Source organism: Pteropus vampyrus, unplaced genomic scaffold, assembly GCF_000151845.1.
Source record: "Pteropus vampyrus isolate Shadow unplaced genomic scaffold, Pvam_2.0 Scaffold135, whole genome shotgun sequence".
NCBI lineage: Eukaryota > Metazoa > Chordata > Mammalia > Chiroptera > Pteropodidae > Pteropus > Pteropus vampyrus.
In genome coordinates, this window is record NW_011888916.1 from 1660934 (window position 1) to 1677132 (window position 16199).

A 16199-nucleotide genomic window follows, 5' to 3' on the forward strand; every position below is an offset into this window, starting at 1 on the left:
TAAATGTAATATTAGTATACTCCATGACTGTGCTACAAATAATATTATACAGTCATAATAATGTAAACATTTAACACTGATTTAATCCCAAATCATAATATCACTAATTTGAGAGAATGAGGAGGAGTTAATGGTATGCACATATGTACTGGGTGCTGTAGACTCAATGAGAATGAGCTCTGTCATGAGATCTCTCACGCCTTCTGCCATGTGAGGATATAGTGAAAAGACAGCTGTCTACAAACCAGTTAGCTGGCCCTCACTTGACACCAAATCTGCTGGTCACTTGATCTTGGACTTCTTAGCCTCCAGAACAGTGAGAAGATAAATTTCTGTTATTTATAAGTCATCTAGTCAATGGTATTCTTTTATAGCAGCCCAAGGCTACTTTGCCAACAGGCTAACACAGAAATTGGTACCAAGAAGTGGAGTGCTACTACAACAAATACCTAAAAATGCAGAAGCAGCTTTGGAACTGGGTAAAGAGTAGAAGCTGGAAGAGTTTTGAGGTGAATGCTAGAAAAAAAACCTATGCTTCTGTAAACAGACCTTTAAAGATGATTCTGGTGAGGTCCCAGAAAGAAAAGAGGAGAGCCACAGAAAAAGCCTCAGTCTTCTTAGAGAATATATACCTAAGGTAATCAGAATGAAAGGAACAGAATATTGGTAGAAATATGGACAGTAAAGACCGTTCTGATGAGGTCACAGATGGAAATAAGAAATATGTTATTGAAAACTGGAAGAAAAGAGATCCTTGTTATAAAGTGGCAAAGAACTTGGCTAAACTGTGTTCACGTCCTATTGTCCTGTGAAAGATAGAAATTGCAAGTGATGAAATTAGCCGAAGAAATATTTAAGCAAAGCGTTGAAGGAGCATCCTGATTCCTCTTGACTGCTTATAGTAAAATGTGAGAAGAGAGAAGTGATTTAAAAACAGAATTGTTAATCAAAAAGGAAGCAGAACTCAGCGGTGTGGAACATTCTCAGCCTATCCATATTGAAGAATTAAGAATGCCTGTTTGGGAAAGAGTGCTAAGGACATGACCCTTAGAGAGGTAAATCCTCATCTTTCATTGTAGGAAGAGAAAAAATATATAGAATTTAAAAATTAAAAAAAGAAGTTATTTTGACATGGGGAGGCATGTTAGAAAAAGGAACTAAAAGGTAGAAATTGCTCTTTCTGAGAAGTGAGAGTTGGCAATGTGAAGAAAATGAGGCCAGGGAATATTGTTTTTTTATATAAGGTTTGTAGAATTATCTGATGTTTTAACCTGTGTATATGTATTACTTTATTTTAAAAGATTAACAAGAGATAAATATAGTTCTTTGGGCGGAGAGATGGAAGGAAGGTGTATATCCAAATAGGAGAAAGGATATAAGCTAAGGCAAAAATGCTCTCAAAAGTCATCTTAGTCTAATCTAACTCTTTGGATATTTAGTCTATTAGATGTTTTTATCTTCTGGTAGAAAATTTTTATAATCTAGGATGTTAGCATTTAGTCCAACAGGGATAGTAAGGTCCTACCAATTACAGTGTACTTTATGAACACCAGGTGGCAGGAAATCTTTAATATGTAAAGTGCAGGAGGTTAAAACTTTGGAACAATGTCATAGTAAGAAAAATGCACAAATGTTCAGATCATAAAAGGGTTACTCTATCCACTTTTAGGATTTAAGAATCCTAAAGGCCTATATAAACTTTTTCTTCACATTGTAGTTCTTCCTCTATACTGTGTCTATGTTCTTCTAAAACTAATGTAAGGAGGGATAGGGCCCCACCCATCAACAACCAAAAAAGATAAGAAAACCTCATAATTTAAGATGAGAAGAATGGAGTGCTTCGAATGGAATTTTGAGGAAATATCAAAATTCTGAAAGCCAACAGATCTTGGATTGGGTGCAGAAGTTAGGAAACAGAGGAAACCAAGGACGACTCTTAGATTTTCTTCTTGAACGATTAGATGCATCTTGTTGCTGTGTACTAAGATGGGCACAACAGGGGAAAATAAGGCTTTGGCAGGAAAATTAAGAGTTCTGTGATGGTCATGTTAAGTTGAGATGTTTCTTAGAAGTGGCAGGAAACTGGACACTGAGCCTAGAGCTCAGGAGGAAGGTCAGAGTTAGAGACATAAATTTGTGACTTAGCTGCATCTGGATGGTATTTAAAGCCACGGGACTGAATATGATCACTTAGGTAGAGAATGTAGACAGGAAAGTGGGTGCTGTGGAGTACTCAATATTTAGAATGATTGAGAAAAGGCAGAGGAGCCTGAAAAGCACACTGAGAGAAAGCAGCTAGGAATGCTGGAGGAAAACCAGGTGGGTGGGATTATGGAAGCCAAGGGAAGAACAGGTTTCAAGGATATGGTCAATTTTATTGAAAATTACTAAGAGATCAAATAAGGTAACAACTAAGAAGTGACTACTGTATCTAGAAATATAGAGGTTACTGGTAACTTTGACAATAGCTACTTCAGTAGTGTCAGCAATGAGCAATGGAAGCTCAACTTCAGTGAAGAGATAATGGAGGTGAGCAAATGGAAAGAGTAATTGCAGACAAGTTTTTCAAGAAGTGTTCTTTAAAGGAAAGAAGAGAAATAGGGTAATGATTGGAGGGGGGTGGGAATATCAAAGGCACTTTTCTTGAGACTAAAGATATTAGAACATGTTTATGTGCCAATGGGGTTGATCCAGTAGAGACCGAAAAATTAATGATGCCAGAGCAAGGATAATTGCAGGCATAAAATTTTTTGGAAAAGGAGATGGTATAGGACCTAGAGCAAATATGTAAGGACTGGCCCTTTATGGGAGCAGATACTTTATAGATTTTAACAGAAGAGAAAGTAAAGCATATGTGTGCAGATATGGGGAGATGAGAAAACTTCATGCCTGATTGCTTCTTAAGTTCCTACAAACCCTTTCTAGGCCCTCCCCAAGTGATCGGCCTTGGGGCCAGTAAGGAACTCTGAGTAGTTAAGGGAAGCATGAATCTCTGTGCTCTAGAGTCTAACCCATAAGACTTCCTTTAGTGCCATGGTTCTCAAAACGTAGTCTCTGGAACAGTGGCATCAGCATTGGCAAATGATCAGGCCTCACTCCAACCTACTGAATCAGAAACTCTGGGGATAAGCCTCATAATTTGTTCTAACAAGTACTCTGAGTGATTCAGAGAAGTTTGAGAAACACTGTCTTTGCAGAATGCTGAGTTTCTTGGAAGGTCGATATAGCAATTTCTCAGATATGAAAATGTCAGAAGCAAGAGGTTTTCATTATGAGCCTAAGTACATGACAAGAACTTTAAAAGCACTGAAAGCCATTCTTCTTACTTCCTCTCACCTACCATTACCCCAAAAACCAAGCCCAAGTTCACAGCACAATCCCATGACTGTTATAGAAATTACTCCAAGGGGTTCAGGCCTCAGATGAAATTTACTCTCTGAAGAAGGTTGATTTCAAATTCTTAGAAAACAAGCACTTTGAGAAACAGAGTGCATTACAAGATAGAATTGAGAGAAATGTTGAGACGGATATTTGATTTGGAGTCAGACAGATTGGAGTTCTAGTATTAGAACCACCACTTGTTAGTGTGTGACTTTGAATAACGTACTTAACTTTTCTGAGCTCAATTTTCTATTCTAAAAATATGGAGATGCCAATATCTTAACCTGGAAGGGAGTCCATGCCTATAATCCCTTCTGAGGAGTCTAGAAGCAGTTCCCAAGTCGCCATGCATTGTGTCATGTGACCCTGGTCACAACTGGCTGGATGGGAACCTATAGACTAATAGTGCAACATTCCTGTACTTCAGAAAATGTGATTGTGTCAAGGCAGAGGCAGCTTTCTATAATTCTTTATTTTTTTCTGTATCCAAAAGTAACCAGAGCTATTTGGTTTTTTGCAATAAACACACAATTACCTCATAGGGTTGTTATGAGAATTAAGTGAAACAATGTGAGTATGATCTTTAAAAGGGAGATTAGCATATAATAATGTAGCTATTCATTATTAATGAAAGCTCTGAAGCCATTAGTGCTCTAGGTGTTACTGAAAAGCCTCAGCACCCAAACCAAAAGCCCACACTTACCCCCAAAGTAACCAAGTACAGTCCCAGGGTCATTAAACCTCATTCCTCAAGGTTTTCAGCCCTGAGAGCATAAAATATATGCCTCAGGGGCTTTCGTCTAGAAGAACTCACTAAAACCCTAAGCTGCAGTTTTTTCCTCTGCTATTATGTACAAGTAGAAAGTTTGTTGTTACTTCCTGGGGTGGGGGAAGTACCAAGGAGCTATATTAGAACTTTTAGAATATGCCATATAGAACTTGTTCAGTATAACCCAAAAGTGGGGCCATGATTGAATGGTGAGTTCAGAGGATTTTGACAACATGAAGAGGAACTGAGACAGCATTGTAAAACTGGACTTGGAGCAGGGGAATGATAAAGAAAAATGATTACTAAAGAACATGGCCTTGATAAGAAGAATGAAGAACAGGGAGGCCATTCAAGAGGCCACAGTTCCAATTTAATCTAAAAGTCCCAAGGTCCTCACTGAGACCTGTGGTGTCGGAGAACGAAAAGTGGGAATGGACACTAATTTGCATTTTGAAGATAGGGAATCAAATGGAGTTGGTGACCGGATGTAGGGAATAAAAGGAAAATGAGTGCTTGACAATAAGTTTCATAGAATAAGGAGTGGTGGTGCCAATGCTAGTCAGGAAAATCATTTTTTTATAGGAGGCCTGAGTTCATTTTTAGATTTCTCAAGCTTAAGGCAATCAGGGGATTTTTCAGTGGAAAGAGTCAAAGGATAGCTACTAACATGGGGCTAGAACTCATATAAGTGTAAAAAAGATGAGGGTGAGATCATTGCAGAGCTACATTCTAAAGCCATGATATTAAAAAAAAAAAAAAAAAAAGAGGTTTTCAAGGGAGTATAAAGAAGACTAGAAGTCCAAAGTCCAGGTCTTGGAAACTGTCCTATGTCTAAGAGGTCTGTCAAGGAGTGAAAAGAGGAACAGATGCAGAGAAAGTGAGAAAAATAAGGTTGGTAAGTATTTGGAGAGCCAGGCTAGTGCCATGCAACAGAAGCCAAGGGAAGAAGTTTTCTCTCAGCAAAGGCTTCTATGTAGTATCATCTGGAACAGAATGCTGATGTCAATAACAAAGCATAATGCTGTGGAAGCAACACAAGTGAGTTCAGAATTACACTGGGTGGCCTCTGTAGAGCCTAAATCTTCCACCAGCTGGGATAAAGTTCACTCAGCAAAATCTAATATAATGACTGATGGCAAGTGTTTACTAACACTCTTGCCAAGGAACAAGCTGGTAGGACAGACATAGCACTTCTCTGAGACATGGGAACTTACCTAGCTCATCCCAGAGCTGCCTGCACTTATCTGTCATGCTTGTTCCTTGCTGCCTCCAGAGTGTGAGTCGTGGATCAGCCATAAATTGCTCAGTTATTAGCGTCAGCATCCTTGCTCCATTGGAATCTCTCATCCGCAGCATCTCTCGAACCTGACACATAAGGAGGGGTAAGGGGTTGGTGACTGCACATCATAAAAAAGTAGGAGGAGAAGAAAGGAGAGGAAGAGGAGGAGAAGATGAAATATCTAAGCACAATATTTCCAAAAAGCCAAAAAGAAGGCCTTTTATTCTGTAAAGAAATTCTCTCCATGTATCAAGAAAGGCTGCTATGCACAATGGGATACCACTTCACACTCACTAGAATGGCTAGAATCAGACAGCCAGATAACAACAAGTGTTGGTGAGGATACAGAGAAATCAGAACCCTCATATACCATTGGTGGAAATGTAAAATGCTGTAGTCACTTTGGAAACCAGTCTAGCAGTTCCTCAAATAATTAAACAGAGAGTTATCATATAACACAATTCTACTCCTAGAGAGAAATAAAAACATATGTCCACAAAGAAATTTGTACAAGAATGTTTATAGCAGCATTATTTATAATAGCCAAAAGGTTGAAATAATCAAAATGTCCACCAACAAACAGATAAACAAAATGTGGGGTATCTATACAATGGAATATTATTTGGCCAGAAAAAAAGGAATGAAGTACTGATACATGATATAACACAAATGGCCTTTGAAAATATTATGCTAAGTAAAAGAAGCCAGTCACAAAAGACTATATACTATGATTCCATACTATGAAAGTCCAGAAAATCTATAGAAAGAGAAAGTAGATTAATAGTTGCTTAGGGCTGGGGAAGGGGAATATGAAGGATAGGAAAATGATAGCTAAAGCGGATGGGATTTCTTTTGAAGGTGATGAAAATGTTCTAAAGTTGACTGTGGTGATGGCTGCACACATCTTAATATAAAAGCCACTGAATTGTACACTTTAAAATAGGTGAATTTTATGGTATGTGAATTATATCTTACTAAATGTATTAAGAAAAAAAAGAAAACCTGCTGTGAGACCTCCAGTACGAAAATCTCTTCAAGGCCTCATCGGGCAGCCTTGAGTTCAAATCTTTATTACTAAAACACCCCCAGCAATGCTAACTCATTTAGAAAGTGGAACAGAAGAGGACTACCAGGATGAGGTAGAAGGAGCTCCCTGGATGCAACCTGCTCAAGTCTGCTCTGATCAGCTTCTTTTATTAGTAAGCTTTCAAGCATTCAGCACAGCTAGCTCAAGTGAGCTGGCTACAATGCATGAAGCCAAAAGTTTAGTGAGCTCAGTTTACATAAGAAAGTAAACAGACAAACAAACAAAACACAACCTTTTTAGATCTTACCTTGGCAAACATTGAATTGAGTTGCTTTCCAGAGCCATAGTAACCACCCTGGGAGAGAAAGAGCTTCACTTGTTCTTTCACCTGTTCTTCATCCAAATGCCAACAGTTCTCATCATCAATGCTGGCCCCAGCTGTGGGGTCAGGGGCACCTGTGAGGAATGGGAACAGTAAAATGACTCCCGAGTTCACATGGTACACATTGAGCGGGAAAGGCACTTTGCGACTATATAAAAAAACATTTACAGACGACATGATACTATATATAGAAAACCCTAAAGAATCCACCAGAAAATTAATAGAATTTATAAAAGAATTCAGTAACATAGCAGGATACAAAATTAATATAAAAGAAATCTGTTATATTCTTATATACTTATAACAATCAGAGGAAAAACTAAGAAAACAATCCCATTTACAATTGTATCAAAAAGAAAATACTAAGAATAAATTTAATCAAAGATATAAAATACCTCTACTCTGAAAACTATAAGACATTGAAGAAAGAACCTGAAACACACACAAATAAATGGAAGATATACCATGTTCATGTATTGGAAGGATTAATACCATTACTCCTAAAAGCAATCTACAGATTCAATGCAACTCCTATCAAAATACCAATGACATTCTTCTCAGAATTAGAATAATCCTAACATATATGGAACCACAAAAGACTACAAATAGCCAAAACAAAAAAGTACAAAGTTGGAGGTATCACGCTTCCTGATTTCAAACTATACCACAAAGCTGTAATAATCAAAACAGTATATTATTGGCACAAAACCAGACACATAGATCAATGAAACAGAATAGAGCATCCAGAAATAAACCCTGGCTTAAATGGCCAACTAACCTACAACAAAGGAGGTAAGAATATACAATGGAATAACAAGTCTCTTCGATGAGTGATATTGGGAAAACTGGACAGATACATGCAAAAAGATGAAACTGGACTACTTTCTTATACCATATACAAAAATAAACTCAAAATGAATTAAAGACTTAAATGTAAGGCCCGAAACCATAAAACTCCTGGAAGAAAACACTGGTAGTAAACTACAACAGTCTGAATAATATCTTTTTGACTAGGTCTCCTTGAGCAATGGAAACAAAAGCAAAAATAAACAAGTTGGACTCCATCAAATTAAGAAGCTTCTGAACAGTGAAGAAAGCCATCAACAAAACAAAATAAAAACCTATTCAGTGGGAGAATATATTCACAAATGATATATGTGATAAGGAGTTGGTATCCAAAATATATAACAAACTCATACAATTCAGTAACGAAAAAATAAACAATCTGATCAAAAAAGTGACAGAGGTCATGAAAAGACATTTCTCTAAAGGAGACATACAGATGGACAGCAGACATATGAGAAGATGCTTAACATCACTAATCAGGGAAATGCAAATCAAAAGCACAAGATACCACCTCATACCAGTCAGAATGGCTATTATCAAAAAATCAAAAAATAACATGTTGGTGAGAATGTGGAGAAAAGGGAACCCTCATGCACTGTTGGTAGTACTACAAATTGGTACAGCCACTATGGAAAACATTATGGAAAGTCCTCAAAAAAATAAAAATAGATTTACCATATGACCCAGCAATTCCACTTCTGGGTATTTATCTGAAGAAAATAAAAACACTAATTCAAAAAGATATATGCACCCCTATGTACACTGCAGCATTATTTACAACAGCCAAGATATGTAAGCAACCTAGGTATCCATCAATAAATGAATGGATAAAGAAGATATGGCATAGATAGATAGATAGATAGATAGATAGATAGATAGATAGATAGACAGACACACACACACATATACATAAACACACACAATGGAATATTACTCAGCAATAAAAATAAATAAAATCTTGCCATTTGAGACAACATAGATGGATCTAGAGGGTATTATGCTAAGTGAAATAAGTGAGACAGAGTAGAACAAATACTGTATAGTTTTACTTATATGTGGAATCTAAAAACAAACAAACAAACAAACCAAAACAGAAAACAGATTCATAGAAACAAAGACCAAAGGGATGGTTGCTGGAGAGAGGGAGTGGAGAAATGGGTCAAAAAGTTGAAGGGGAATATAGTAATAATATTGTGATAAGTTGGCATGGCGACAGGTGATTACTGGAATTAGTGTGGTGAGCACATTGTAAAGTATAAAAAATGTAAAATTACTATGTTATATACCTAAAATTAATATAACTAAAAATATCATATACCAATTATACTTAAATTAAAAAATTAAAAAACAAAAAACAAAAAAACCACAAATAGATATTTTGCTTTAATCTGAGTGTCAACTGTGTGGTCCAAAGTAAATGTAAGGAATCTAATGCTAGTTTCATGTTCTCTTAAATTTCAGTTGTATCTTCTTCCAAGATCAATATATATCATCTTAGTGGGAAAAAAAGTCTGGAAGGAAATACAAACATGAAAATAGTGATTTTTTTTCCTTAGGAGGGTGACATTTATGTTTTTCTTTTTGCCTTTCTATGAAGTTCAAATAAGCCTTAAGGTATACGTATTATTTTAAAACAAAAATATTTTCTAAGAAGACAAAACATTCTGTTTTTAAAGTTCATTATAAAATTGTAGCTTCTCAAGTAAAGTCAACATTTCTAAATTTCTAGAAACTTGCCCCCTAAAGCACAGGCAGAGTTGTATATAGAGTGATATAATTTTATAAATTTATACTCAAAATATCTTTCACATCTTCGTTCACTTCAACAACACCACTTAAAAAACAGTTTTAGTTATTTACACATTCCTCTTCCCTAGTAGCCTGTTAGCTCTTTGCTAACGGTTGAATTCCAAGTTGAATCCATGGTTAAATCACCTCTAGCACAGTGCTGGTAATGTGACAGACATCCAACAAACGTTTACGGAATGAAAACTGAATCTTCTCTCACTTTCTCAAAGACAGAGTCGTGCAATAAGTTTTTAGAAATCTGCCTCCAAGTGACAATAGACTATATGTCAACACTCTATAGGTGTGGCCATGCAATAGTTTAAAATTCATGTCATGTTTAATCAGTCAGTCTATATTTTTCTTCCTCCCTATATCAAAGCCCTGGTCAAATGTAATCCAGGTCTGCACAGCAAAGCTTTTTTTACTGCATCTTATTCCCCAGGGAATCAGGAGGGTTCACACATTGATTTATTCCACAAATACTAATTAACACATATAATCTGCCAGTTTATGGTTCAGTAGTCTCTCCTTATACATGGGGATATGTTACAAGACCCCCAGTGGATGCCTAAAACCACAGATAATGCCAAACATATATATATATATAATGTTTTTTCTTATATATACATACCTATGATAGTTTAATTTATAAATTAGGCACGATAAAAGATTAGCAACATTAATAATAAAATAGAACAATTATAATATACTATGATGTTATATTATTATACTGTACTACCTTTTCACTTAAAAGAAGCACTTTATGGGCTTCTCTGTGGCATATCCAAATTGTTGGCATCACTACTCTTGTGCTTCGGAGCCATTAAGTAAAATAAGAGTTATTTGAACACAAGCACTGCATACTAGGACAGTTGATCTGATAACCAAGACAGCTACTAAATGACTAACGAGCAGTTAGTGTATGTGAATATGCTGGACAAAGGGACGATTCATGTCCTGGGTGGGATGGAGTGGGATGGAGCAGGACAGAGTGAGATTTCATCACACTACTCAGAATGACATGTAATTTAAAACTGATGAATTGTTTATTTTTGGAATATTCAATTTAATACTTTCAGACCGCAGCTGACCACAGGTAACTGAAACCACAGAAGGTGGAACTGCTGATAAGAGAGGACTATGGTATCTACTACATGCTATTCTTCTTCAAGTCTATTATTCTAAACACAGTTGATCATATCATTTTACTGCTCAAATGATGATTTAGATTTTTACTAAATTAAGTCCAAATGCCTTAGCTTGGCATTCAAGGCCTTCCATGCTCAGGCCCCCTATCTTTCATTTCTAGCCCTGTCCTCCCTATACTTATCCTATGCTTCAGCTAGAAACTTTGTGTTCCCAGAAGTCAACACATTTCCTTATGATTTTGGTATGCTTTTCCCCTTATTCCTCTTCCCCTCCCCGCAGATGGTTCTTTGGCCAAACACACACTTCTCATTGTCAATACTGCCTCAGCTCTAGAGTCAGGGCCACAATGAGAAATGGAAACCATAAAATCGGTATACAGAGAGGCTAACACTGCCAAAGGTCATGTACTGCTTAGTTCGCTTGGCGGGAGAGGCTCTTTTACTCCCTCACTGAAATAGCCATATATCCCATTGCTACCTGTCAAAGTATGTCCATTTTATGCTCAAATGCATATAAAGGCACTAACAGTCTTCTAAGTACTTTATTATTATCTCTCTTAAAGAGCTGTTGCATTTTGTTTTATATTGACATTTGTATTTCTCATATATTCCTAACTGAATTGAAGGTTTTTAAGAGTAGGGATTCATTTTTGTACCTCACAGTGCCTGGCTCATTATAATATTTATCGAATGAACAAATATATGTCTCATTATCATCTAAATTTATGCTCCAGGTGGGCAAATAATATATCCTATACTTCTTTTGTATCCCGAAGTCGCAAAGCAAAACAAATATACTCCTCCTTATCCCTAAATATTTGCTAATAACAACCATTTATAGAGTGCTTCCTACATGCCATAGTCCAAGCACTTTTTATACATATCTCCACTAGAATGCATGCTCCTTGAGGGCATAAACTGTTTTGCTTGCTGGTATATTTGCAACATATAGAACAGTGTCTGGCACAGAGCAGGTGCTCAATGAATATCTGTTGAGTAAATTCCAGTGAACTCTTGTAACAATTCTATGAGGTGGTATTATTATTCTACTTAAAAAAAAAAAAAAAAAAAAGAACAACTCAAGAAAACACAAAGCCTAAAGCTTATACAGTAACAAAACAAATGGAAAATATAAGCCAGAATCTACATGTCAGTCTCTCTCCAAAGTCTGTGTTCTTTACTACAAGGCTATACTTTGGCCTTTGGCCTCAGACTGATGATCCACCAGCTGGTTTCATGCCCCTGAAGATAAGCTGTGTGGTGTGTCTGAAGACAGCCAAATCATTTCTTGGCCTATGCTACCACACAGAATACAGGCATACCTTGCCTTTTTTGTGCCTTGATTTATTATGCTTCACAGATACTGTGTATTTTACAAATTGAAGGTTTATGGCAACCTTGCACCAAGCAAGTCTATCAGCCATTTTTCCAACAGGCTCAGATGATGGTTAGCATTTTTTAGAAAAAAAAGTATTTTTTAATAAAGGTATGTACATTGTTTTAGACATAATGCTATTGCACATTTAATAGACTACAGCATGGTATAAACATAAATTTTATATGCACTGGGAAACCAAAAAATTCATGTGACTTGTTTTATTGTGATACTCACTTTACTGCGGTGGTCTGGAACTGAACCTGCAATGTCTCCAAGGTATACCTGCATAGAATTAGTCAGAATAATGTATTTTCCACATATTGAGGATAATAGAGTTCTCTCACTAGTGATTCTCTTGGGATTTGTGTTAAAAATACAGATGATATCCTCAATTCTAATGATTTTAGTTTTTAGTAGCTCTATAGAGACAGAACTGAGATAGAATGAGATAAACTAGGCATAAATCAAGGACTAGGCCTCTGAGTACCTTGTTGCTAAGGATGAGGAAGATGAAAGAACAGCAATTGTACTCCAAAAGCAAGTGGCAGACATGGTTTAAATACCAGTTCAGACCCTTGGGTGGTTAAACTAGGATATAAAAAAGTAGGAGCAGGACCCAGTCTCCTAGGGGAGCTGGCTTTAATCAACTGGTAGTGTACAGTGACATCCCCTCTAAGATTTGAAAAGTTATGGAGAAAACTGGAATACCTTTTGGGCCCAGGCAGTAGTGGCAGCAGCTGTGGAGGAAATAAGGCACAATTTATAAATACCTACTATGCAGATTATAGAGAACTGCTGAGATAGGATAAGGCCTTCAGAGTTACTAAGAATAAAATTTCACCTAAAACTTCAAAAAGTTCGTTTATCTGATAGGAAAGAAAGGAAGGAAACGGTATAAATGTTTGTTGGTATACAATAAGCCCAGGAGATGAGAAACTGAGCTACCAAAATAGGAGGTTGCAGCAAGAAAGAGAGTAAGTCAATATTTGAGGCATCCAGGTAACAAAACACAAGGAATTGGTGTGACTATTGAAGGAAGCAAAGTCATCTGGGAAAGCATGAATTGGCAAGAGGCCCCAAAGATAATTTCCTAAGACATTTTCAATTGTTTAACCAATATTTATTGAGAGCCTACTATGTGCTGGGACCTCAGACAAATACTAGATATACAGTGGTAAACAAAGCAGATATAGTCCCTTGTCCTTGTGGAGCTGTTAGCCTAGCTGGGACGTTAAGGAAAAAAAAAAAATCACACATGTATATATTTGTGTGGAAAGAAAGAAAGGTCAACCAAGTTTTTCCTAAGAAAGTGACATTTAAGTGGACACCTGAAGAATGAACAGGAGTTAGCTTGGCAGAGAGTGGAGGAAATATTGTGCATATTTTTTGTTCAAAAAAGCATGAAGTCATAAATTATTGTGGTAATTAAGTACCTCTATAATAAAGGGGGGAGGATAGTAAGAGTATTCCAAGGAAAGGGAATATCATGTGAAAATGTAGGCAAAAGCTACGATCATGCAAGGTTTTGTAGGCCATATGAAATTTGGATTTTATACTGAAGGCAACAGGAGACCAATATTCCAGACAACAGGAATATTAACAAAATCTGTAGTTATAGAAAAGTTACTTTGGATGGCTGTGTGGAGAATGGAATAGAAGAGAGAAACTGTGGATATATACAGAAATCAGTTAGAAGGCTACGGTAGCAATCAAAGTGAGAGATTATAGTGGTTTGATGGCAGTATCACCTTAAATATACAGAGGAATGGAAAATGATGAAATATACTTCGGAGATAAAATTAACAGGTCTTGCAATGGAATGCATGTGGATTATAAGAAAAAGGTGTTAAGGATGATTACAAGGTTTCTTATCATGATCTAGAGCTAGATGGTGGTGCTATTTATTAAGCAAGTTTGGGAGAGAATATAAATTCACATTTGGGTATGTTGACCTCGGGATGTCTTTGTGATATTGGCATAGTCAGTTGAAAAAAGAATCTAAAGCACAAACGATCTGGGCTGGAGAAATATATTTGAGTCATAGTACATAGATGACATTTCAAGTCAAGGATGTAGCTGAGACCAGCTATAGAGATCATGTAGAATAAGATGAAGAGAAAACCTAAGATTAATTTATAAGAAATGTCAACATTAAAGGTCATATAGTAGAGGAGGATATAGCATTTAGGAATAAATAAACAAGAGATGTGCACAGATTAATTTTAACTAGATAAACTAGGCCTGGAGTTCACAACCAGCCTCTCTAGCTGTCCCTCCTTAACTTCCAGGCAAAATCTTTTGGTTAAAAAAAAAAAAAAAGATGAAAATGTCCCTATATGTTTACTGGTTAGAATAGTTTAGTCTTTTTATTTAAAAAAATGAGTATGAAATTCAGTAGTGGTAAAGCAGACCCAGTCAATGTAAATGACACTTTAACATTATAGTGTGAAATTTTCCATAGGAAAATAAGGTAGAAAGGATATCTTTTATAAATAATTATGAAACAAAATAGCTTGGGTTGAGGCTCCAAGTTAGCATGAGGCTGTTACAATGAGACCTGCCCTGAGGGGACTATTATGTCTGTGGAACAAATTTTTCTTTCATTCTTAAACATCCTTTTTGAAATTATAAAAATAATACATGCTTATTGTAGAAAATATACTAAAGCATAAAGAAAATAAAAATCTACCTACAATTCCACCAGCCATAGATTAATGTTAATATTATGGTATATATATTTCTTTCCAGTTTTTTTTTACCCTGTACACATACGTATGCAGAAACACATACCACTTTTTAAATTAAAATTTTTAAATTGAAATATAAATTATGAAAAGTGCACATATATTAAGCGTACAGCTTGATGAATTATCAGATAGTGATTTTAACAGTGTAACTGTCACCAAAGTCAAGAAATAGACTACTACTAGAATCTCAGAAGTCCCTTCGTAAACACTCTTGTTTCCTCTCCCCACAAAGTAACTATCATCCTGACTTCTAATACCAGGGACTTGTTTTTAAACTTTACACAAATAGAATCATACAAGTTATTCTTTTGTGTCTGGCCTCTTTCACTCAACATCATATTTGTAAGATTCACCCAAATTTTTGTGTTTAGCAATACTTTATTTATTTTCACTGATGTATAATATTCCATTATATAAATGTATCAACTTATTTAGCTATTCTACTGTTGATGGATATTTGGGTTGTTTCTATTTTAGGCTATTACAAATTATGCTATTCATTTCCATTGGGCAGACATCTAGGAGAAGAATTTCTGGGTCACAGGGTATGCATATGTTCAACTTTTTGGTTAGATGATACCAGTTTCTCAAAGTGACTGTAACAATTTACATTCCCACCTGCAAAATATTAGTTCCAGTTGCTCAATATCCTCACTAATACTTGATATTGGCTTAGCCATTTTGGTAGATATGCAGTGGCAAGTCATCGTGGTTTTAGTTTGCATTTCCCTGATTACTAATTAGTTAAACACCTTTTAATATGTGTATTAGGCATTTTGATATCCTTTTTTTGTCAAGAGCCTTTTGTGTCTTTCATCCATTTTACTATTTGTAAGGGTTCTTTATATATTTAGGATATAAGCCCTTTGTCAGTTATCTGTGTTATAAATATCTTTTCCCAGTACTTGCTTGCCTTTTTAGTCTCTTTTTTTCTAACTTTTAAAATATTTTCAATTACAGTTGACATAAAATATTATATTAATTTCAGATGTACAAAGTAGTTAATAGACATTTATATAACTTACAATGTGGTACATATGTCTAGTACCTATCTAACACCATACATCATTATTATAATATCGTTTACTATATTCCCTATGGTATATTTTATTTTCCCATGACAGTTTCTATAACTGGCAATTTGTATATCTTAATCTCTTCTCCTTTATGATCCCTTCCCCACTCCCCTTCCCATCTGGCAACCATCAAAATGTTCTCTGTACCTATGAGTTTATTTCCATTTCATTTATTTTGTTTTTTAGATTCCGCATATAAGTGAGATCATGCGGTATTTCTCTTTGTCTGTCTGACTTATTTCACTTAGGTCCATCCATGTTGTCACAAATGGCAAGTTTTAACTCTTTTTTATGGCTAAGTAATATTCCATTGTATACATGTACCACATCTTCTTTATCCAACTGTCTATCGATGGACACTTAAGTTGCTTCCATATC

General features: G+C 35.9%; 1 protein-coding gene across 1 annotated transcript in view; it reads right to left on the reverse strand.

The window, feature by feature from the left end:
- The window catches only part of ZSWIM5 (zinc finger SWIM-type containing 5), a 146792-nt gene that overhangs the window by 43845 nt on the left and 86748 nt on the right, over positions 1 to 16199 (reverse strand). Inside the window, exons 3-4 of the mRNA XM_011367580.1 lie at positions 6764 to 6912; positions 5365 to 5515 (exon numbers count right to left, since the gene is read on the reverse strand). Of these exons, the coding sequence (XP_011365882.1) occupies positions 5365 to 5515; positions 6764 to 6912 (300 nt within the window). The remainder of the gene's footprint in view (positions 1 to 5364; positions 5516 to 6763; positions 6913 to 16199) is intronic.